Source organism: Tasmannia lanceolata, unplaced genomic scaffold (assembly GCF_043159265.1).
Source record: "Tasmannia lanceolata isolate RefF3 unplaced genomic scaffold, GAP_Taslan_0.1 ptg000003l, whole genome shotgun sequence".
Classification (NCBI taxonomy): Eukaryota; Viridiplantae; Streptophyta; class Magnoliopsida; order Canellales; family Winteraceae; genus Tasmannia; species Tasmannia lanceolata.
The window spans coordinates 37,947,156-37,972,705 of NW_027518680.1; the positions used below are offsets into that span (position 1 = coordinate 37,947,156).

General features: G+C 44.7%; 1 protein-coding gene across 3 annotated transcripts in view; it reads right to left on the reverse strand.

The window, feature by feature from the left end:
* Nucleotides 1–25,550, reverse strand: part of LOC143854341 (protein WVD2-like 5) — a 46,323-nt gene continuing 20,773 nt past the window's right edge. For all 3 annotated transcript variants that reach the window (XM_077364241.1, XM_077364248.1, XM_077364231.1), the window contains exon 9: nucleotides 1–709. In XM_077364241.1, coding sequence (XP_077220356.1) covers nucleotides 293–709 — 417 coding nt within the window. In that variant the 3' untranslated portion in view covers nucleotides 1–292. The remainder of the gene's footprint in view (nucleotides 710–25,550) is intronic.

Sequence of the window (25,550 nt, forward strand, 5' to 3'; positions counted from 1 at the left end):
AAAAAAAAAACACGTTAATGTATACCAACAGCTCTGTAGTCAGGTTACAAGAAAAAAAAGGAATGAGAATAGCAAATGTACTTCAAAATTAAATACAGGGGAGAGTTTCAATCACAAATACTAACACACAAGAGTGGCAGCTATGAACATAAAACATCACAACAACCCATAATACAAATCTTCTTCAAGCCTTCATCAGTCTATCAAAAGTACGTCTACAGTCTTATTGGCGACTTCCTCCTTTATTATAGAAAAACGACATCGATGGCTCTGTGAATACACCACACCCTTTTCAATGCTGCTCTGTGGAAGGCTCACAGGACACAGCTTCTTCAATAACGGGTTCCTTCTCAACATGATTTGGTTGCTCTTCAAATGCAGATGGCTCATCTAGTTCGAACTCGGCCGGGCTGGGTTCAGCTTTTGGAGCCGACTGGGATTCTAATTTGTGTTGTTCTGGCAGTTTTGCAGGAGTTTCCTCATCTGGATTTGACAGTGCAGATTTTTCAGAAGGCAATTTGGGGAGAGACTTTCGATGTTGCTTCTTAAAATGTGGGGAGGATTCTTTGGTGGGACCATTCCGGGAGGTTCTCTCGTCGAGGCTCAGCCGGGCTGATCCATGGGTGTGGTTGTCATTTCCTTCGCCATCGGTTGATGGAGAACCCTTATGGCGGCCAAGCTTTGGAGATTTAGCCCTTGTTGGTGGTATCTGCATCACAAAACACAATAACAATCAAAAGAAGTTCAAGATATAGAGCTCTTGATTGCTAAAGAAAGGCAGACTGAACTATGAGGTTCAAAAACTTTATAGAGCTCTTGATTGCTAAAGAAATGCAGATTGAACTATAATGTTCAAAAAACTTGACTCGAATTGGGAATTCTCTGACTAGATGCAGTTTGGCCAGTCCCTGTAGAATCTAAACACTGATTTTATTAAAACTTATACAAGTTGGGGTCACTAACTCTGTCAAGTCAAAGACAGAAATAAGAATGATCTTGCCTGTGATAATGAACGTTTATTCGACCTAGGGCATGTTTTGCAACCATGAAAAAAAATTATGGAATATTTGTGAGCCCAAGGTGAGAGAAGGGTAGACTCCGTACTAAGAAACCACTTCAGTTGACAGCCAAACACTACTAGTCTACAAGGAGACTATTTCACTGCCATTATATTTTATTTTATTTTGTGAAAGATAACAGTCATTTTATTAAAGCTAAAAAGATAAATACAGCAACCAAACCATGCAGGGGTGAGGCATCCCGCACATGATTAATACCAAGATGATACGCCGCTTACAACCGTTCACCACAATACATAGATCACCCTAGAAACTGGTTTAAGTGGTAACACTACAATGACGAAATAGAACTACACATTCTATTATATATTGCACATCAATAGATCACATCATAATATAGGTAATGCTAAATGCATCACCTCACTTTCATGCATGTGTGGACCGTTCCCGCCAATGGGAAGAAGTGATACGGTCGCACCCTTCACGGCCTGGGGTGAATGAATGATAATTACAGACCCGCTTCTGTCAATGGGAAGTGATATGTTGGTAACATGTGCGGCCGGGGTGAGAAATATTGGCATAGCCGCTCCTGCCAATGGGAAGGATACATTGGTACCCCTGGCGGCTGAGGTCAGTTATAAATGATACATTAGCATGAGTGTAGTATATGTGAAGCTGAAAGTGAGTGAGCATGCATGAAAGTGAGGTGATGCATTTTATGTTGTTGAACATTACCTATATTATGATGTGATATATTGATGCACGATACATAATAGAATGTGTAGTTCTATTTCATCATTGTAGTGTTACCACTTAAACCAATTTCTACTTCTTCAATTGAGCAACAAATACGGGATTGATTTTCAATTTTAACAAAACATATTGATAAGTAAGAGAATAGTTATAATTAAAGTTTATTCTGCACTTATTTAGAAAGGAAATTTATTTATAAAAGGATAGTAGTTACTTAATACCAAGCAAAAGCACACCAAAGCGAGGCCTAGAAAAACGAAAGAAATGAACAAGAACTATTGGGACTGAGTGGCTGACTGATTGGAGGCCTGATTGGTTGCCTAAACCGCCTGAGTGACTGCCTGAGCCACAGCAGAAGGAGCGCAACATCAGAGGTCCGTCTTGCAACTTGGCTTTTGGTTTTTAGCCATCACCACTGTGAGCAAGGTAAGGAGCAATCAGAGAATCAGGAAGACCAATTTCTTCATCTTCCAAATCATTCAGAGATGAAATTGCAAACTCGTGTAAACTTGAACGACTCTGGTCACCGTTTTATAACCGAGAATTTAAACGAGATTAATTGACGTTGATACAAAGGACCCATAATAATTGAATCATTTTCACTTAAATGACCCCTACAATATAAAGGTGCTTTTATTAATATTTTACTTGAAATAGAAATAGAACTTAATGGGTTACAAACCTATAGGGCAAAATCCTAGGCAGGTGAGATTAAAAAAAGGTAAAAGAAGTCTAAAGGGAGAGTTAGTGGATGACGCTTTGGGTTTGAGAAGAATAGAAAATAAAAAAAGTGGCACGCGAGTACGGAGAGAAGAGTAAGACATGTGTATTGGGAAGACAGAAAGAAAAGAAACTGGAACAAAGTGGCTGCGAACACACCCATTGTTTTTATGCCACCAAGGGCACCTGCAATACTGATCCGATTACTTTATAGTTATAAAGAAAGGATAATAATAACAACACAACCATACCTTAATAATTGCACAGACCCAACTTTTCATTTTCTATTTAATTGCCTTCTGAAAGCTTTTGGGGAAATGTAATAACCTGTTGCCAGGTTTTTGAGCTATTATCATTTCCCTAGGAAATTTACTGATGCAGTGCCAACATGGCAGCCAAGTCATGCCTAGGTGGTTTTGGTGGAGTTCCAAGGTGCATTCCCGCATTAATGTTGCTGGACCGTTTTGAACCTGATTTTTGGGATTTTAAATAGAAGAATCATGGAAAGTGGTATACTACAAAGTTGTAGGTCTCTTTGAGATCTTTCCAACAAGTATTTGTACTCAAAAATTGGCCTAGTGGTTAGAAAGTTGTGGCAGTTTTAGTGGACTGTGTCTGTGGGTTCCCAAAACAGTCAAAGTCAGTGAGTTCCAATGCCATTTATGTAAGTCCCTAAGCTAGCTAATGGAGGAGCTTGAACGAATTTGCTTTGGTTTTATTTTATTTAAATAGTTAGAAACCATCTTTAGAGGGGATTTTGGATGTTAATTAACTTATGTAATTGATGGAATATCAATTGGGCTGAGCATTGCTCCCATTTTCTTGTTCTTCTCTAAGTTGTGTTCTTGAGTTCTATATTTTCTTCTTCTTCCCTTTTAAGCACCCGCATTATTTACACAAATATTTAATAATTATACTGAACTTAACACGTACTAGGCATGTACATTTCCCTTTTTAAATAAATTTTGTGTTATACTCTTTTACTTGTATAATTCCACAAACTCAGCTTGTCTTTTTTGCATTAAGTGGCTTAAGTGATAAAATGAGTTCGTGCAATTATTCAAACATGGTAATGCCATTATCAGTAGCCAAATTTTTTAGCAATATAATTGAATATTTTCGGATTTAATATGATTTCCCGTTTCTTTTGAAAGTGTAGACTTATGAAAGTTTGTGTGCATGCAGGTATATCCCCAAGATGAGTGGGTAAAAGTACAAGTGGAGCCTATTTGTTCAGTGATCTAAACCATTTATCTATTAGGTCATTCGTTGGGTGGCACTTAAATGGATGGTGGGAAAACAAATTGTGTCCACAACAGCAAATTGGTGAGCCAGAATTGTTCGAACCGTGTGAATTTTCTTGTATGGCCCATCCATAGCTAGGCCAAACAACTTAGTGGTTTGGATGATCAAAGAATTGGGCCCCACTTATAATTCAAACATTGTTCGATCTGTGTGAATTTTTTTTCCAACTCCGTTAAGCTGGACCCATTTGTATGCCTGCTTCCTAACAATTTTAAGCTACTCATCATCAGCACAATCAGCACGATCATGACCCTTTAGTTGAGTGATCCTATGATCCTATCACAATTATTATATGTCCGATCAAGGGCTAGTTGATAGTAAACATAAAATACAATACCCTAACCAATCGTTGGAGTTGTCCATACATGACCTAAATTCACTAACTAGTTTCTATAATGGATGGTCGAGCGTTTAATTTTCTAATCAAAATGTCTGAACCCCCGGATTCGATTCATTTTTTCCTTCTAATTGTTTTGACCTGATCAATACATAACAAAAGTTTTAGAGTCGTCAAATGGTAAAGATTTCTAAGCCATAGATTAAGCCTACCATATGAATGAAATAGATCATTAACAAGTCATTAACCACCTGCATGTTCTCATGTTAAGCACTAATCCTATTATTTTAAGAAAAAATAGGTCATCTTATGCGCTACTCATCCAATAACAAGCATATGATTCTCATTTGCATTTGCCTCCTTTCCCAACAGCACCCTCCTTGCCTCCCTTCCCATAGATTAAGCCCACCATATGAATGATATAGATCATTAACAAGTCATTAATCACCTGCATGTTCTCATGTTAAGCACTAATCCTGTTATTTTATGAAAAAATAGGTCATCTTATGCGCTACTCATTCGATAACAAGCATATGATTCTCATTTGCATTTGCCTCCTTTCCCAACAACACCCTCCTTGTCTATCTTCCCCAAAACCCTCTCCAATTCTCTCCAACCCTAATCCAACAACTCTCTTCACCTCTACCATCTCCACCTCCATTCCTAACCCTCTCTCCTACAATCCTAGTCTACTAAAGCCCTAAACCTCTCTCTTAACACTCCTTCCGTAGACCCCTGTTGTTCCTTTCTCTTCCTCAAACCTTCTTCATGACCTAAATTATCTCACCCCTATTTCTCCTCTGTCTCCGTTTGAAATGCAAGTGTGGCAACCCAAGAGGGGGGTGAATTGGTTAATTAAAATTTTTAGCTTAATTAGTTTGAGAGATTAAAATCAATTTGCCAATTTTAAGTTAATTATATTAAACCCTAGTTCAAATATTAAGATAATAAAATTAGAGTTTGAATATTACTATCATGCATTCACTAACCCTTGTTCAATTAAAACATAAACACATAAGGGGGTTGGAGGCATGGTTTTAAATTTTAAATTTCGGATTTCGGTCCGAAATTTTGATAATTTCAGTAATTTCGGTCCGAAATTTCGTTTAAATGCCATTATTTATTTTTATAAAAAAGCGTTAAAAAAACTTCGGCCGAAATTTCAAAAATTCGGTGTGGAATTTCGAACCAAATTACCAAATTTCATACCGAAATTTCGGTTCTCGGTGGGGTCCGAAACGGTTACCGAAACTAAAATTTTAAACCATGGTTAGAGGTTACCAATAACCAAGTGAGAAGAAAGGAGAGAGGAGGATTCACACCACAATGAGGAGACACGATTTTTATAGTGGTTCGGTCTATCAAAATGACCTACTCCACTCTTCCAAGTTTAGCTCCTTGGGTACTCCGCTAATTGTGAGATTTTAAGCCTAATCTCCAAGCTTTACAACTCCTTCACCTCCGAAGGGACAAACCCTCTACGCTCCGGATTCTCCTTTGTTAACAGGCCGAATCCTAGACCCCCAATACAATCAAGCTTCTTCTTCAAAGGCCGAAGAGGAAACCCCTCTTCACGACTCCAAGATTCACCTTTCTTATCGGGTCGAATCGGAGACCCTCTTACAAACGAAGAACAAATAAAAGAAAAACTCTCGAGCCTCTTGATAGGCGGATTACAAAGATTCAAGCTCACAAAAACTCTCTAAGAAAATAAGCAAGTGAAAGCCCTATGGAGATCCTCTTGTTGAATGTAGATTGCAAAATCAAAGCATAGAAGAAGAATAACTAAAAACCTTATATTTTAAAGTGTAAGCTCAAAAGGATTTGAAAATGATCTTCCAAAAGGTTGCTTAGTTGGTCTTGGATAGGGTATAAATAGCCCATTTGAAAATATGACCGTTTAGGGGTAAACCGTAAAAAACTGGGTTGAAAAAGTCAAGCTGCGCAGGCCCCAACGGCTACTTTTTTGAACAGGCGCGGTCGACCGAGGCATCGCGGTCGCCACTCTATCAGGCGCTCACTTTATAATTTGAAATTTCTTATCATTGCGGTCGACCAAGGTACGGCGGTCGTCCGACGTGAGCAACCTGGACTTTCTTATTTTTGTCGAGATCCCTAACCGCGGTCGCCCAGCCCAATGGCAGTCGACCGGCCCGACCATGATGGAGTGTTTCTAGATTTCCAGGAACACCTCCGCGGTCGTCTGGGAAGCCCCGGTCGACCGGCCCACTAAATTCTGGTAGGGGCTGGACTTCCAACCACCTTACCGCGGTCGCCCAGGGAACCCCGGTCGACCAGCCCTGTTTGAAAATTCATTTTTAATCCGAGGGACTGTGGGCCATGGTCTTTGGTCTTTGGTCTTTGGTCTTTTGTCTAAGGTTTTCAAAGATGTTTTGGGGAGTGTATGGTTTTCAAGGATGTAAAAATTGTTTTATTAAAACCATTTGAAAACCTTTGTAAGTGCAATTTACAGAAATCAAGAGGACTCTAAATACAATCTAAAAGTGTATACCATGAGTCTTCTTGGAATGTCTTCGCTCCTTTGCACTTTCTTGGACTACCTTGACTTGTGACTGAACATCTTCAACTCGACTTGGTTCTTGTGACTCCCTCCAATCTTCAAGACATGTTGAGAGGTACATGAGGTGTCACCATGTTGGTTCATCTCCAAGCTTCTTCTTGATTCTTGCTAGGTATGCTTGAGGGATCTTTATCTTGAGCTTCTTGACTTGAACATCTTCAAATGATGATATCTTCACTGTAAGTGCAAGCTCTTGATCATTATGTGTGTGGATCCGCAAGCCATGTGTTGTGTTAAGTTGTGTAATGACGATATGACATATCAAATTCCTGTATAGAGCACAATAGCTCAAAGCAACACATTAGTCCATAAATGCTAATCAATTTGGGTTTGCTAGCAATAAAACAAGAAGGTAAAGGTGAATGTTTGAACCCATGGGAACCCTTGGGCTTACACCGTTGCTCCGTTCTCCTTGGATTATCTCTATACTCATTCTGGGTGGTGCTATTATGCACTACTTTCACTCGATCTGTGGATCAGTTCGCTGATGTGTTTACCAAGTCATTGAGTAAAGCAAAGCTAAATGAACAGTTAGTTGTTCTTCAATTGAGCAATAAATACGGGATTGATTTTTTATTTTAACAAAACATTTTGGTAAGAGAATAGTTATAATTAAAGTTTATTATGTACTAATTTAGAAAGGAATTTTATTTATAAAAGGATAGTAGTTACATAATACAAAGCAAAAGCACACCAAAGAGAGGCCTAGAAAAACGAAAGACATGAACCGCCTGAGTGACTGCTTGAGCCACAGCCGGAGTGCAACATCGGGGGTCCGTCTTGCAGCATGGCTTTTGGTTTTTAGCCATCACCATTGTGAGCAAGGTAAGAAGCCACAAGAGAATCACGAAGACCGATTTCTTCATCTTCAAAATCGTTCAGAGATGACATTGCAAACTTGTGTAAACTTGAACAACTCTGGTCATCGTTTTATAACCGATAATTGAAACAAGGTTAATTGACGTTGATACAAAGGACCCATAATAATTGAATCATTTTCACTTAAATGACCCCTACAATATAAAAGTGCTTTATTAATATTTTAATTGAATAGAAATAGAACTTAATGGGTTACATACCTATGGGGTGGAATCCTAAGCAGCTGAGATTAGAAAAAAGTAAAAGTCTATAGGGAGAATTAGTGGATGCTTTGGGTGTGCAAAGAATGGAAAATAAAAAAAGCGCACGAGTACGGAGAGAAGAGTACGACAGGTGCATTGGGAATATAGAAAGAAAATAGACTGGAAAAAGTGGCTGCGAACACATCCTTTGTTTTTACGACACCAAGGGCATCTACAACACTAATTCGATTACTTTTTTTTTATGGTTGGGCCTCCTTTCTTTTTTAGGCCACCCTTTCTCCTTTTTTAGGGTGTTTCTTTGGCGTCCTTTCTTTTTTAAGGCCCCCCTTTTTCTAGGGTTATTTTTTTAGGACTCCTTTCATTTTTTAGGCCCCCTTTCTTTTTTTAGGCCTTCTTTATTTTTGAATTGCTGGAATCAGGTTGTCTTTAAAGTTCTTGTTAAGTTTGAACTTTCTATATTTCTTAACCTTTTGTTTTGTGCATTAAACAACTTTGTTAACACTTTCGGATGAGTACTAGCTAAGTATTAGGACTTCAGTTTTCTTTCAGCTTGCAACACCGAGTACTAGCTAAAAGGGGGCCTATAAAAAGAAAAGAGGCCCAAAAAATACCTTGAAAAAAAGAAGAGAAAAAGGGGCCTAAAATAGAAAGGAGGCGAAAAAAAACCCTGAAAAAAAAGAGAAAATGGGGGGCTAAAAAAAGCAAGGAGGCCCAAAAAAATACCATAAAAAAGAAAGCAATCGGATCAGTATTGCAAGTGCCCTTGGTGGCATAAAAACGACTGTGTTTGCATCCACTTTTTCCAGTTTCTTTTCTTTTTATCTTCCCAATACACCCGTCACACTCTTTTCTCCGTACTCGCGCGCTTTTTTTTATTTTTCATTCTTCGCAAACCCAAAGCGTCCACTAACTCTCCCTATAGACTTCTTTTACTTTTTATTTAATCTCATCTGCCTAGGATTCCACCCTATAGGTATGTAACCCATTAAGTTCTATTTCTATTTCAAGTAAAATATTAATAAAAGCAATGTTATATTGTAGGGGTCATTTGAGTGAAGGATTCAATTATTATCGGTCATTTGTATCAACGTTAATTAACCTGGTTTCAATTCTCGGTTATAAAATGGTGACCGGAGTCGTTCAAGTTTACACAAGTTTGTAACTTCATCTCTGAACAATTTGGAAGATGAAGAAATCGATCTTCGTGATTCTCTTGTGGCTCCTTACCTTGCTCACAATGGTGATGGCTAAGAACTAAAAACCATGCTGCAAGACGGGCCCCCGATGTTGCACTCCGGTCGTGGCTCGTGCAGTCACTCAAGCAGTCCAGGTGGCCACTCAGGCCCCAATCAGCCAGCCACTCAGGCCCCGTAGTTCTTGTTCATGTCTTTCATTTTCCTAGGCCTCGCTTTGGTGTGCTTTTGCTTGGTATTATGTAACTACTATCATTTATAAATAAATTTCCTTTCTAAATAAGTGCAAAATAAACTTTCATTATAACTATTCTCGTACTTACCAATATGTTTTGGTAAAATCGAAAATCAATCCCGAATTTATTGCTCAATTGAAGTAGAAACCGGTTTATATAGAGCTCTTGATTGCTAAAGAAAGGCAGACTGAACTATAAGGTTCAAAAACTTTATAGAGCTCTTGTTTGCTAAAGAAATGTAGATTGAACTATACTGTTCAAAAAACATGACTCGAATTGGGGATTCTCTGACTAGACGCGGTTTGGCCAGTCCCTGTAAAATCTAAACACTGATTTTATTAAAACTTATACATGTTGGAGTCACTAACTCTACCATGTCAAACACAGAAATAGGAATGATCTAGCCTGTGATAATGAACATTGATTCGACCTAGGGCATGTTTGGCAACCATGAAAAAATATTATGGAATATTTGTGTCCAAGGTGAGAGAAGGGTAGAGAGTGCTAGTGAGAGAGAGATTGGAGAGGGCTGTGACCTATGAAGCATGGGTACTCTCCGGAAGACTGCGCACCCGTGTCGAGTGCGTATTGGGTGCAGATGCGCCCAGGTACTCCTTGGGTGAGTACCCAAACATCATCGAGAGGATGAGGATGTACTCGGGCGCATCCGCACTTCAATCTTTAAAAAACATTCTAAAGAGAGAAGAATACATTCTAAAAAAACTTAAAAAGCACTTCATTCTTCTCTTGAACTTCAAGACTTCAAGTCAACTTCACTTCTTAGATCTTCCTAGTTTTGGCACTCTAAATGCTTTCCAATTAAGCTTGTATGCCTCGATCCAAGCTTCTTTGAATGCAAACTAATGGGATCTGTTAGGCCTAAAATCGGTAACAGTTACGGCAGTGAGGTGTGAGCTGAGCTGGCAGACCTGAGGGGCTGAAGTGAAGGAACTAAGTCTTGCACAAGAGTGCACAAGGTCAGAAGACCAACCCGGAGTCGTTGCTCCGGACGGGCCCTTCGACACTCAAGTCAGTATGAGCAGGAGTGCAGAGCCAAAAGTTTTAGGAGTGGTGGTTCAGAAGTTCCCCCTTGCTTTGAGCCTTGAGAGGCCTTTTATAGCGAGAGCCCTGGGTGGTTGGATTACCTACCCTAAGACAGGTGTCGGCCCTTTTGTGGGTTTAGGTTTACCTGCTCTTGGCAGATTTACCAGACTGCCCCTGGCAGGTGTCGAGTTCGTGGTAGGCCCTTCTGGGGCCACGTGTCGACAGCTCATTAGTTGTTGTTTGTCATACCCCATCAGTTGCCCCCCAGTTCTCCAAGTCATTATAATGATTTGGGGAAATGCGATGAGTTATGTTCCTGAACGGTAGAGTGAGCTGGTGTTCGGGATGGCACGATGAAATGAAGTAAGAGGTTCGGTTGGAACTAACCGGCCAAGCCGTCTGTCCGGCCTGTGACGGCCAGAGGTTGAAGTGTAAAATCTGTCCGGTCAAGCCGTTTGTCCGGCCTGTGACGGCCAGAAGTTGAAGTGTAAGATCTGTTCGGCCAAGCTGTCTGTCCGGCCTGGGACGGCCAGAAGTTGAAGTGTAAAATCTTTCCGGCCAAGCCGTCTGTCCGGCCTGTGACAGCCAGAGGTTGAAGTGTAAAATCTGTCCGGCCTGTGACGGCCAGAAGTTGAAGTGTAAAATCTCTCCGGACAAACCGTCTGTCCGGCTTATGACGGCCAGAAGTTGAAGTGTAAAATCTGTCCGGTCAAGCCGTCTGTCCGGCCTGTGATGGCCAGAAGTTGAAGTGTAAAATCTGTCCGGCCAAGCCGTCTGTCCGGCCTATGACGGCCAGAGGTTGAAGTGTAAAATCTGTTCGGCCAAGCCGTCTGTCCGGCCTGGGACGGCCAGAAGTTGAGGTGTAAACTCTGTCCGGCCAAGCCGTCTGCCCGGCCTATGACGGCCAGAAGTTGAAGTGTAAAATCTATTCGGCCAAGCCATCTGTCCGGCCTAGGACGGCCAGAGGTTGAAATGTAAAATATGTTCGGCTAAGCCGTCTGGCCGGCTTGGGACGAACACATTTTTTGTCGTTTAGTGAATGCGTCATATTCTGGCCGGCTTGGGATGGACACATTTTTGTCGTTTAGCGAATGCGTCATATTCTGGCCGGCTTGGGACAATATCCCGCACTCCAGCACTTCGTAGATAACCCTCAATCACTTGGAAGGATTTTTTTATTTTTCACTGTACGTGAGTAGTCTATACGTGCGCATTTACTCGCCCCTTGCCTCGAAGTGTGTGCCCTCCATTAATGAGTGACACGTGGCGCTACCTGATTCATGAATGCGAACCGCCTCAAGCCTAGAGGCTATAAGAAGAGGTTTTCACCCTTCATTTTTCACTTTTTACTTTCGCCTCTTTGCTTTTTCTCTCTTTTTGCTCTGCCTGTTCGGCTCGGGTAGCTTGTGGTTGTGGTCGTCTACGAATTATGAGCATTTCTCTTCAGACCGGTAATCTTCTTTCAGCGTGTCTTTATTTGATTCTTTTCCTGTGTCCCTTATGTCCGGTAGTACCTCTAGCTCTGAGTCCGGTTCTGGGTCGTCTTCACGGGAGTCCGCGTCCTCGGGCAGTTCGGTGTCTAGTTCGTCGGAGAGGACCCAAACGAATCCGCCCAGGGTTCCCGGCCCGTATATGGTGAGTCCTAGTGTTAGTGTAGAGGTTGTAGATAGTGGGGACGAGGTGATTTCGGATTTAAATACCACCCCGCTTCCAACGGATAGCTACTTCCGAGCAGAGGCGAGTGCAGATAGTGATGCTGCCGAGGCGTCCACCACATTCCTTCCGGGCCGGGCCGTCGAGGTCACTGCTAGGGCTCGGATGGACACCGATCCCAAATATAATATTTAGGCTCTTTACGAGGAGAATATCTTTGATGAGTCCAGACTAGGGGACATTAGAGATAGGTATTGTATTCCCCAAAGGTTCAGGCTGAGGGCCACGATAGAGGGAGATAGGGCCTGCAACGACAGTACCCACATCTGTATATATGATGAGTCGTTAAGAGCCGGGCTCAGGTTCCCTTTGCATCCATTCTTCGCCGCAGTCCTTCAATATTACGGCCTGGCTCCGGCTCAGGTCGCGCCGAACTCATGGAGGACGCTGGTCAGGTTCATATACCTCGTCCAGGGCCGGCTCCAAAGGAGCTTGTCCATACCGTTGTTCCGGATGTGTGCGCACCTGAAGAGGCATAAGGATGGAGGTTGGATTTACATCAGCCAACGCCCTGAGGTGAAAATGATTATTGGCATTCCATCCTCCTTACACCTATGGAAGAACAGGTTCTTCTATGTCGAGGACGGCGAGCCCACTGAGCCCTGGTCGGTTCCTTTGAAGTGGGACACCCCGAATACACTTGCGTTGAGCCGCAAGCCGCTCTTGGAGGGCGAGGATATGAGAACGTTTACTCTAGTCTGTGAGGAGTTGCATCGGGAGGGCCTGATTCATTGTGCGGACTTTTCTAGGGAAGAGGTCCTGGTCGGGCTCGGCATTAGTACTGCGACCCCGGCACGTATGTTGCTAGTCTTGCTTTTGAGCTCCTCTTTTCTTTCTTTGTCTCTGACCGGTTTTTATTTGTCCTGTTGAATTTCAGAAATGCAGACGCAGTCAAAGCTGGAGAAGGTGAGGCAGGGGGCCTTTGGTAGGGGCCAGGGCCAGCAAGGCCAGAAGAGGAAAGCCCCTGAGATTTCAAGTCCCGCGCCGACTAAGGACGCACCGCCCCCCAAAGGCAAGCCCACAGTAAAGTTGGTCGGCTCCTACGGCCGGGGAGCGGGGACCTCTAAGTCAGGGGACGCAGCTACCGGAGCCCGCCCCACCCCCGCGAGGTCCAGGGACAACGTCTTCCGGCCTAACTGGGCCGTTCAGAAGAGCGACACCGGCCTGGGTGACAGCCGGGTGGCTATGGAGATCATCACCAAAGGCCTACTGAACCAGGATCAGCTCCGGGTTTTGAACGAGCCTCCAGATGCGGCCGATGAGGCCATTTTCTCCTCGCTTTATCAGATCGGATTGTATTATCACGACTTTCGCGAGAAGAGTCGGAAGTTCTCTGCCGCGATCACTCAGTCCGAGGAGGAGAACGGCAAGCTGATGCAGGAGGCTGCCGAGCCCCATAGGTCCATCGGGGAGAGGGATGAGGAGATAAAGAGGCTCAAGGCAGAGATGGCCGCCCAGAAGCAGAAGGCCACCGAAGCCCTCAATGCACAGAGGGAGAGAGCCCGGGAGAGGCAGATAGGGGCCGTGGCAGAGGCCGAGCAGAAGAAATAGGACGAACTCATCAGTTTGTCCACCGAATCTTACAAACTAGGATTCATGGATTGCCTTGAGCAGGTCAAGGGATCCAACCCGAATGTCGCTCTGACGGGCATCGTCCTTCCCGATCCGCCGGTGGCCAGGGATGATGACGAGCAGGACACCCCTGCAGCAGCTGACGCCCCAGGGGATGGGGGTCACGGGGTGTCTTGAGCTTACCACTTTTCCCTTTGCATCGTTTCAAAATTCTCTTCGTAATGGCCCTTGGAGGCCCCACTTTTTGTAATGGTCTTTGGAGACCCAACTTTTTGTAATGGCCCTTGAGGCCCAACTTTTTATGAATAGAAGTTACATTTTGCTGTCTACTGTTTCCGCTTGTGTGCCTTTGACTAGTATCGATTAACTCAACACTGTGTGCCTTTGCCAGGGCCCGTTCCTGACCAGGAGTGCGCTCCCAGTCTTTGTGGAGACAAGCCGGGGCGAACCAAGCAGCAAGTACCCAAGTTTCGGAGGCGGTTTGGTTTTTCTGCCCGAGCCCGTTCCTGACCAGGAGTGCGCTCCCGGTCTTTGTGGAGACGAGCCGGGGCGAACCAAGCGGCGAGTACCTAAGTTTTAGTGAACTGGGTTTCGGAGGCGGTTTGGTTTTTCTGCCCGGGCCCGTTCCTGACCAGGAGTGCACTGCCAGTCTTTGTGGAGACGAGCTGGGGCGAACCAAGCAGCGAGTACCCAAGTTTTAGTGAACTGGGCTTCTGAAACGATTTGGTTTTTCTGCCCGGGCCCGTTCCTGACTAGGAGTGAGCTCCCGGTCTTCGTGGAGACGAGCCGGGGCGAACCAAGCAACAAGTACCCAAGTTTTAATGAACTGGGTTTCTGAGCAGGTTTGGTTTTTCTGCCCGGGCCCGTTCCTGATAAGGAGTGCGCTCTCAATCTTTGTGGAAACGAGCCGGGGCGAACCAAGCAGCGAGTACACAAGTTTTAGTGAACTGGGTTTCTGAGACGGAGTGCTCGGAGATTTACAAAGAAACAATATCCTCTTTATCATTCACATTCGAGCGTACTCACAACGGCATTGGCTTTTGCGCCAAGTGGCCAGCTATTGATAGTATTTTCGGAGGTTCTTTGAATTCCAGGCGTGGGGTAGTTGGTGCTCCCCAAGTGTCTCCAGCTTGTAACTCCCCGGGTGAATTATCTCTTTCACTCGGTACGGCCCCTCCCAGGTCGGGGAGAGTTTGCCTACCTTCTTCGGTTGGGAGATAGCAACCTTTCTCAGGACTAGGTCCCCTGCTCGGAATTCTCTTGGGCGTATCTTCAAGTCGTGATAGTTGGACACTTTCTGTTTGTAGGCCGCGACCGTGATTCGGGATTCTTCTCGGGCTTCCTCTAGCAAGTTGAGGTTTGTGCGGAGCCCATCTCCATTGATCTGCTCATTGAAGTTGGTGACTCTAGGAGACGGGACGCCAACATCGACGGGTATTACGGCCTCAGTTCCAAAAGACAAGTTGAATGGCGATTCCCCCGTAGCGGTGCGCGGGGTGGTACGATACGCCCAGAGGACGTGATAAAGTTCGTCTGCCCATCGGCCTGCCTTCTCGTCCAGCCTCTTTTTGATTCCCTGGAGTAGGATTCTGTTCATTACTTCGGTCTGCCCATTCGTCTGAGGGTGCGCCACTGAAGTGAATCTCTGTTCGATCTTCAAGTCAGAGCAGAATTTTCGAAAGTTCCGGCAGTCGAACTGTCTGCCGTTATCCGTTATCAAGACGCGGGGTATCCCGAATCTGCAAACGACTGACTTCCAGAAGAAGGTCTGCACGTTCTGCTCTGTGATCTGGGCCAGAGGTTCAGCCTCCACCCACTTGGTAAAATAGTCAATGGCTACCACGACGAACTCATGTCTCCCGAAGGCTGGCGGAAAGGAGCCCAAGATGTCCATCCCCCATACTGCGAAAGGCAGCGGGCTGATGATCAGGGCTATGGACACAGCAGGTTGATAGATGGTGGGAGAGAACTTTTGGCATCTCTCGCACCTTTTGACCAGGTCCAGAGCATCTTGCCTCAAGGTTGGCCAGTACAGGCCTCTCAAAAGTACTTTGATGGCCAGGGCCTTGCCCCCCAGGTGTTCCCCGCAAATTCCTCCGTGCGTCTCTTGCAGAGCGTATGCGGCGTTGCTTGGCCGGAGGCAATTTAGGTATGGAAGGGTGTACGACCTTTTGTACAGGCTCTCATCATCGAGGAAAAATCGGGCTGCTCTCTGTATCACTTTGCGGGCTTCCTTCTTGGCTTCGGACCCGCTACGTAGGTACTCAATGATTTCGTCCATCCAGAACGGCTCGTGCTCGACCTGCATTACTTCGACCCCCTCATTTTCGATACTAGATTTCTGCAGAAATTCCATACATATACTCCCAAGAGTGGTGTAACCGGATGCAGCCAGCTTAGACAGCACATCCGCTTTTGCATTTTCCGTTCTAGGGATTCTAATGACCTCGAAGTTTTTGAACTTGCTGGCTAACTGGCGGACCTTGGAGAGGTACTTGATCATGCGCTCGTCGCAGGCCTCATAGACTCCTTGGATTTGGTTTGCGACCAGCTGGGAATCGCAATACGCCTTCAGCCTTTGGGCGCTGGTCTGGACTGCTAGGTTCATTCTGGCGATGAGAGCCTCATATTCTGCCTCATTGTTGGACGCATGGAATCCGAACCTTAGCGCACAATCCTGAACAAAGTTATCGAGCCCAGTGAGAATCAAACCGGCTCCACAACCAACCTTGTTTGAAGATCCGTCCACATATACTTCCCAGAGCGGCTCGTCGGACAATGGGTTCTGTTCTGCCGGTACAGGGATGTCTTATGTTCTTCCTGGTTCAGTCTCAGCTTCCGTTCGCTCCCCAGTTGTAATTGCATTCTCTGCAACCGGGGTTTGGACGACTTCGGATTCGATGCTTTGCTGGTGGATGGTGCACTCGACCACGAAGTTTGCCAGCACTTGGGCTTTTATCGCCGGCCTAGGCAGGTACTGGTTATCAAATTCGCTTAGCTCCACAGCCCATTTCACAAGTCGCCCTGAGGTGTCTGGTCTGTAGAGAACCTATCTGAGCGGCTGATCAGTCAGGACCTTTATTGTGTGAGCTTGAAAATACGGCCTCAGTTTTCTGGCCGCCATGATCAGGGCGTATGCCAATTTCTCAACCCGCTGGTACCTGATTTCAGCGTCATGTAGGACTTCGCTGACATAGTACATCGGTTTTTGCTGGTTGTGCTCTTCTCAGATTAGCACAGCTGCCAGTTCCTGGGGGCTTACGGATAAGTACAAAAGCAGCTCCTCCCCCGGCTCTGGCTTTGTCAACAGCAATGGAGAGGACAAATACTGTTTTAACTCTTCGAATGCGACTTGGCACTCCTATGTTCATGGTGCCGTTTTAATTCCTTTGACAATGTTGAAGAAAGGCAGGCATCTCTCTGCGGACTTTGAGATGAAGCGCCCCAGTGCGGCTACCATTCCGGTTAGCCGCTGTACTTCTCTAATGGTCCTCGGTAGAGTGAGCTCCACCACGGCTTTGATCTTTTCCGGATTGGCCTCTATCCCTCTTCAGCTGACCATGAATCCTAAGAATTTTCTCGAACTGACACCGAAGGTGCACTTCGTGGGGTTGAGCTTCATGTTACGCTACCTTAGGACTTGGAATGTCTCTTACAGGTCGGAGACATGATCTTGTGCACTTTGGGTTTTGACTGGCATATCATCTACATAGACTTCCATGTTACGGCCGATCTGTTTCTCAAAGAGCTTGTTCACGAGCCTCTGATATGTGGCCCCGGCATTCTTTAGGCCGAAAGGCATGACGCAGTAGCAATACGTCCCCTGGTCTGTTATGAAGGAAGTCTTTGGTATGTCTAATTCGTACATTCTGATCTAGTTGTACCCGGAGAAGGCGTCCATGAAGCTCAGCAGTTCGTGACCTGCGGTGGCATCTATCAGCTGGTCGATTTTTGGGAGCGGATAGCTGTCCTTGGGACAAGCCTTGTTCAAGTTGGTGAAGTTGACGCAGGTCCTCCACTTCCCATTGGCTTTCTTCACTAGGACCACGTTCGCCAGCCAGTCCGGATATTGAATTTCTCAAATGAAGTCAGCCCTCAAGAGCCTCTCCACTTCTTCCTTGATCGCCTGCCGCCTTTCCAGGGCAAAATGTCTCCTTTTTTGTTTCACCGGTCTACAAGTGAGATCAACACCGAGTCTGTGCGTGCTGACCTCCGGATCTATGCCGGGCATGTCTGCGGGAGCCCATGCAAAGACGTATGCATTGTCTTGAAGAAACTGGGTGAGGTTCTGCCGGATGTTACTGTCCAGAGAGGAGCCGATTTGGACGACCTTCTCACTATCGCCTTCGCACAGAGGAATAGAGATGAAGTCTTCGGTAGGCTGATTCACCTGGGCTTCATCTCTCAGATCAAGTAGCTCAATCGGCAGCGACTGAGGCGTTTTTGCCTTTGAGTGCCATGGCATAGCACTCCCTGGACTGTGGTTGATCTCCTCTGACTTCACCAACGCCGTTTGGTGTTATAAACTTCATTTCTGGTGATATGCTGAGGCGACGGCGCGGATGAGGTTCTGGCCGGGTCGTCCCAAGATAACGTTGTAGACCGAGGTGGCCCTCACTACCAGGAAGTTGACCATCGCGAAGGCTTGACAGGGCGGCTCCTCGACGAGGACTGGGAGTTCAATCTGTCCTTCTACTTTTACGATCTCTCCCGAGAAACTGAACAGGTCGGAGTTTGCTGGCCTCAAGCGGTCGTCTCCTATCATCATTTGCTTAAAAGCATGATAGTACAGGATATCAGCCGAACTCCCGTTGTCGACAAGGATTTTCTTCAACTCCCAGTTCGCGACGAGCATGGTTAAGACTAGTGCGTCGTCGTGAGGTAGTATCAAGTTGTTGAGATCGGCATCTGAAAAGGTGATTTCGTTCTCCGTCTTCATCTTTTTGCTGCATGTGTGCACGGCATTAACTCGGCGTGCGTAGGCTTTTCGAGCAACAGATGATGTGCCCCCGGCGGTCGGTCCGCCCATAATTGTATTGATGACTCCCTTGGGCTGGGATCGGTGTATCTCCGGCTGTGGACTCGATGGTGGGGGAGATTGATTCCGCGCAGGGGGCGGTTGTGACCGCTGAGGGCTCTGGCCCTGGAGCCTCTTCTCCTTGCACTCTCTCCTGTGGCCATCATCTTTGACATATTTTTTCAAGTATCCCCGACTGATCAGCAACTCGATTTCTTCCTTGAGCTGCCAGCACTCGTCTGTGTCGTGCCCGTGGTCCCTGTGGAGCAGACAATACTTCGACTTGTCTCTCTTGTTTCCCTTGGAGATCATCCTGGTCGGCCACCTTAAGAATTCTTCTCCTCTAATCGCGGCCAATATGTGTCTCCGGGAGGTGTTGAGAGGGGTAAAATTTTCCTCCCTCCTCTGGGGGAACCTCTCTCTTCTGGGGGCCTATCATCCCTACGCTGCTTGGTAGGGTTCTTTTCCTCGGAGGTTCTCCTCCGGTTTGAGTCTAAGGATGGCAGAGTCTCCTCCACGGCTATGTATTCCTCGGCTCCGGCCATCAGATCCGCCAATGAGGGCGGGTTCTGGCGAGCTACTAATCGGCGGAAGTCGATGGATTTGGCGCCTGCGAGGAGTGCGTTCATGGCGGCTGAAGGATCCAAATTTGGCACTTTGAGAGCCTCCCTGTTGAAACGGCTGACGAATGTTTTCAGAGGTTCATTATCCTCCTGCCGCAAGGCCATCAGGGATGCTATTGTTTTCCTCGGTTTCAAGCTGCTCATAAAATGGCGGACCAGATCGTCCCCAAAGTCCTCAAAGTTGTTGATGGAGTTCGGCTTGATCCTCGAGTACCAATCCCGGGCTGCACCGGTCAGCGTAGTCGGGAATGCTCTGCAGAGGAATCCGTCAAAGGCGCCGTGGAGGAGCATCATAGTCATGAACGTCTCCAGGTGGTCTACAGGGTCGGTGGTTCCGTCATATTGCGGAACTGTCGGCATTTTGAACCCTTTGGGTGCTGGCGCGTTCATAACATTATCGGTGAACGGAGGTCCGCTCGAGTACGTCTTCGCAGCGGGCCGGACTTTATCCTTTGCCAGCTCTTCTATACGGTGGTCTATCTCTTCTATCCTCCGTAGCATTGGATCAGCCCTCTGGTCTGCTCGGCCCAATGATTTGTTTTTCTCTACTGAGGGACTCGCGGTAGAGCCGGAATAACTTTTCGGACTCCTTCGATGATCCCGGGATCTTTCCCGCGGCGCACGGTCTTCCTTGGCTTGGTGCTTTTGCGCGGAGCGAGATCGTGACCTCTGGCGGCGGCGAGGCTCTGTGTGGGCATGCCCGGTTCTGGAATGATGGACTCGCCTTGTGGAGTGGTGGGTCCGATTTCCACTAGGGCGCGCTGTCTCTTCCTTATGCGCACTCGACCTTTCCTGTACAGGTCGTGGGGCCTCTGGGGGATACTAGGGAGGCGCTTGGATCAGATGTTGGTATTGACCGACAAGAGCGGTCATCTGTCGAAAGAGAGCTTGAACTTGATCCGGAGTGGGAGTGGGATTGAGATGTTCCGAATGAGCCGGGCTCTGCTCTGCTGTTGCAGAGGGAGCTACTACCTGCTAGGCGATTCGGTCACTTCGAACCCCGCGAGGTACCACAGTGCGGGTAGCTCGGGCAGTTGGTACTCAAGTACTCTTCCGCCCTGCCATTTTGTATAGGGGATTTGAACAGCTTTTAGTTCAGGGTCCCACGGATGGCGCCAATCTGTTAGGCCTAAAATCGGTAACAGTTACGGCAGTGACGTGTGAGCTGAGCTGGCGGACCTGAGGGGCTGAAGTGAAGGAACCGAGTCCTGCACAAGAGCGCACGAGGTCAGAAGACCAACCCGGAGTCGTTGCTCCGGACGGGCCCTTCGACACTCAAGTCAGTATGAGCACAAGTGCAGAGCCAAAAGTTTTAGGAGTGGTGGTTCAGAAGTTCCCCCTTGCTTTGAGCCTTGAGAGGCCTTTTATAGCGAGAGCCCTGGGGTGGTTGGGTTACCTACCCTAGGACAGGTGTCGGCCCTTTTGTGGGTTTAGGTTTACCTGCTCTTGGCAGATTTACCAGACTGCCCCTGGGCAGGTGTCGAGTTCGTGGTGGGCCCTTCTGGGGCCACGTGTCGACAGCTCATTAGTTGTTGTTTTTCATACCCCATCAAGATCTACAACTAAAGATAATCAAACTCATTAGTGATACAAAATCACTTGAGATTGGAATCATCAAAACAAGAATGAGATGCCAAGGGTGGGAACCATTGAGCTTACATTCTCCCTCTTTTCAATGATGACAACCACAAGGGATTTTCCAATAAAAGCATATACATTTCTCTCCCCCTTTGGAATCAACAAACAGTTGGGGCAAGAGACAAATAAAGAGCATAAAGTTTTCAATTATTAAGCTCCCCCTAAATCAAGGAAATTTTGAAAAACAACAACTCTCCCTATTAGATTGACAAATATAATAGATGAGGGATTGACAAAAAGATATACAAAATAAGTTAAAGCTCTCCCCTTTTGTGAAAATAACTCCCCCTATCAAGGATAAAAACTCAGAACAAGAGGGAAACACCCTTTTTTTTTTTGATAAAAAATAAACATGCCAAGGTAAGCAAATAACCAAGAATATATTTGAACCTTGGGCTTTAACTCACAAACTATGAAGGATATTCAAGATTTAGCACAAGCCCCTAAACTAAACCAATTTCAAAATGAAATCAAGTTAGGGCTTTGGGAGTCCAAGCTTTCTTGGTCCCACATCTATCCCTACTTAGCTTAGATGCCCATTGAAATTGATAATGTCCATGAAGGCCACAATAATGACATCTAACTAAGGGGTTAGCAAGAGTAGTTCGATTATGATAGACGTGTTGAGGTCTTGAACTAGCCTTTTCGATGATTATGTCTATAATTTTGTCTCCATTCATAAAACCATATAAACACATCCTTAGCCTCTCATTTTCATTTTGAAGATGATTTATTTGAAGATTAAAAATTCAAATTTTTCATCTTCAAATGACTTGGATGAACTTATCATATTTTGAAAGCTCAAAACATGAGTCAAGTTCACTCAAGCGACCCTTAAGGGTCTCATTTTCAAGCTTTAAGTCATTTTTCATTTTGGCATGGGCTTGAAATCTAGAAGAAAAGTCTTGATTTAAAACTTCAAGTTCTTCTTGAATTTGAGAAAGATTTTTCTTTAAAACTTTACTTTTAGACATTTGCAAATCCAAGGTTTGGCAAACTTCATTATAAGACATTTCATTATCACTAGAACTTGAACTAGAAGATGGATGGGAACATACCTCATTTTCATTCTCTTCGGTGATGGCCATGAGACATACGGTCGGATCAATATGGGCCGAGATACAAAAGTTTGATTTTTCTTCCTTGGAGCTCTTACTTGATGAAGAACTACTCCTGTCACTAAGCCAGTCCCAATTTGCCACATGTGCTCTAAACTTCTTCTTCCCAAATTTCTTCTTTTTGTTCTTGAGGAGAGGGCAATCCGGCTTTATGTATCCGGATTTGCCACATTCAAAACATCTTATAGGGTCCTCTTTCTTTTCTTTCCTTTTCTTTTCTTCCTTTTTCTTCTTCTCTTTTCTTCCCTTCTTCTTCTTCCACATTTTCTTAAACTTCTTGAAAACTTCCAATTCATCGCTATCGGAACTTGAGAAAGAAGATAACGATTTGGCGGTAAAGGCAATGGATTTTCCTTTGTCTTTCTCCTTGAGCCTTGATGCTTCGGCTTGTTGGTTCTCCCTTCTCTTCATCTTCATTTCATGAGTAATGAGGAATCCAACTAACTCATCTAACTTCACATTATCAAGATCCTTAGATTCTTCAATCGTCGTGACCTTGGGGTCCTAACTAAATGGAAGACACCGGAGAAGCCTCGTCACCAATTCCAAATTTGTATAAGTTTTACCTAAACCTTCAAGCTCATTAACAATATTAGTAAAACGAGAATACATTTCTGAAATTGATTCATTTTCATTCATTTTAAATGCTCCAAGCTCACTAACAAGAAGACTAACTTTAGACTTCTTGACTTGTGAAGTCTTCGCATGAGTGGTTTCAATGAGTGTCCATATTTCCTTAGTCGTTTTACAAGTAGAAACCCGATTGAATTCTTAGGGAGATAGAGCACAAAAGATTGTGTTCACTCCTTTAGCATTCAATGTGGCTCTCTTCTTTTGAGCGGCTGTCCACTCACTTCTATCACTTGTGGGAGCTATGTATCCATCTTCAATTAATTCCCACATTTCATAATCTAAAGATGTAAAAAGAAATCCATCCGGGTCTTCCAATACCCGTAATTTGAACCATTAAAGTATGGGGGTCTAGAAGCAGATTGTCCTCCAACATATCCGGATGGGATTGCCATTATCTTTTTCTTTTCTATTTTTGAAATTTTCAAAAACCTAAATAAGAGCCTTCTGCTCTGATACCAAATGAAATCCCAGGGGTGATGGCAACCCAAGAGGAGGGTGAATTGGGTTTAAAAACTTTTGTCAAATAAAATGCGGAAACTAAAAACAATGGCAAATTAAAACCTTTAAGCGCACAAATGAAAACAAATCACAAATGCACAAAGAGATAAAGAGAGATAGAAAGAGTGCACCCGAGATTTATAGTAGTTCGGTCACAACCAAGGACCTACTCCACTTCACCAAGACTTCTTAATGATTTCACTACGGATTCCCTTAATGGTGGGGAATCAACCCAATTACAAAGATGGTTCGGCTACGCCTCGCAAGACTCGCCACGAACCGAAGAAAGCTACACGTCTCCAACACTTGCTCTTGAGATGGCTCCGTGTCTTTTCGCACTCGCCAAATATACAATTGATCTTTGAAGAAAGAAAACTAAAATCCCTTCAAGAGGGTTACAAAAGATGGATGAAAGAAGTACAAATATAAGCCTAATTCCACTTCTTTGCTTAGAGATGAGAGAGGCACTAAAAAACTTTGATTTGAGCTTTTAGATATTCAAGATAATGCAAAAAGATGTTTAAGAAAGATTTGGATAGAGTATGTATAGCCCATTTGAAAATATGACCGTTTAGAGGTAAAACTGTAATAATCTGGGTTGAAAAAGTCAAGCCTCGCAGTCCCCAACGGCTTTTTTGCCAGACCGGCGCGGTCGACCGATCCACGACAGTCGTCCGCCCCTATCGGGCAAACCTTTAATATTTCAAATTTCAAACTGTCGCAGTCGACCGACCCTATGGCAGTCGCCCGGCGAGGACTACCTGTTTGATAAAAACCTTTCCGCGGTAGACCGGACCTATGGCGGTCGACCGGCCAGAACATGCTGGAGTGTTTCTGGATTTCCAAAAACACCTCCGCGGACGCCTGGGAAGCCCCGGTCGACCGGCCCGCTATTTTTCGACAAGTGCTGAATTTCTAGCTACCTTGTTGCGGTCGCCCGGGGAACCCCGGTCGACCGGCCCTGTGTTAAATTCCATTTTAACATATAAAATTCAGAGGCTTTGGGCCATGGTCTTTTGGGCTTTAATCCTACATTTTCAAATACATTTTCAAGTTCATTTTAAACCTATGTTAAGTGTCTGACATCTCTAAAAACAAAGGCGAGGATAATACATTCTAAAAAGACTTGAAAAGCACTTCAATCTTCTCTTGAACTTCAAGGCTTCAAGTCAACTTCACTTCTTGGATCTTCCTAGTTTTTGGCACCCCAAATGCTTTCCAATTAAGTTTGTAGGCCTCGATCCAAGCTTCCTTGAATGCAAACTAATGGGATCTACAACTAAAGACAATCAAACTCATTAGTGATACAAAATCACTTGAGATTGGAATCATCAAAACAAGAATGAGATGCCTAGGGTGGGAACTATTGGGCTTACAATATATTATATTCAGTGCCCCCAACGTACCCGTATCCTTTTTTTTTTTAAATCACGTATCCACGTACCCGTGTAGTGTCCGTTCCCATATCCATGCTTCATAGGCTGTGACTGAGGACAACGAAACAAAGAAAAAAAAATTCCCTTTTTAAAATAGATTTTTGTTTTCCCTGTTTTCCATCCCCATCTCATGCTAAAAATATATTATATTCAGCGTACTCCCAATGCACCCGTATCCTTTTTTTTTTCTTTTAAAAAGCACGTATCCCATCTACCCGTATCGTGTCGTACCCGCACCCCGTACTCATATCCGTGCTTCATAGGCTGTGACTGAGGACAGCATGTGATGTGGTTGGTAAGCAAAGAAAAAAAATTCCCTTTTTAAAATAGAATTTTTATTTTGCCTGTTTTACATCCCCATCCCATGCTCTCCTCACTAACCACCCGTCAAATCTCTCCTCCTCTTCCGCCTCTTTGCCCCTGTCTACTATGTAAACAAATATTACATGAAATTTTATTATCATGGTTGTCAAACATGCCCGTAGAGCCAATAAGAAATGGGAGAATGCCCTGTGAATTAGATGAATTCCCAATTCAACTATAATAAATAACATACAAATACAACCAAATGGAAAAAGTTATGTAACCAGCCAGTTGTAGAAAAATGAAACCCAAAGAACTGACTGTAGCTACAGAAGTGGCAGAAAGTCCCTGAGGGAGAAAAGTAAGAAGTCGAAAATAAGCCATTTATGATGTGAAGCATCTAGCGTTCCCTTGAGTTTGGCACTGGGCTGCACCCGAAGTACAAGTGTGCAAATACACGACAAAGATGCAAAGGGACGAGAGAACTGAATGATAGATGTGAGTTTCCTTGAAATCTGCAGCCTGACATAGGTTTTAAATTTCTAAAAATATTTGCATGGAAGCAGCCTAATTTAATCAACATCGCATACCATAAACAACAGGTCAATAAAAACTAGCAAGTGTGGAGATATAATATAATAGCATCCAATTCCAATATGGTCTGCATGTTGTTTGGACCTAAGGACTACTAGGCTGTGTCAGGGCACTACTAGCATGGTTTCCAACACA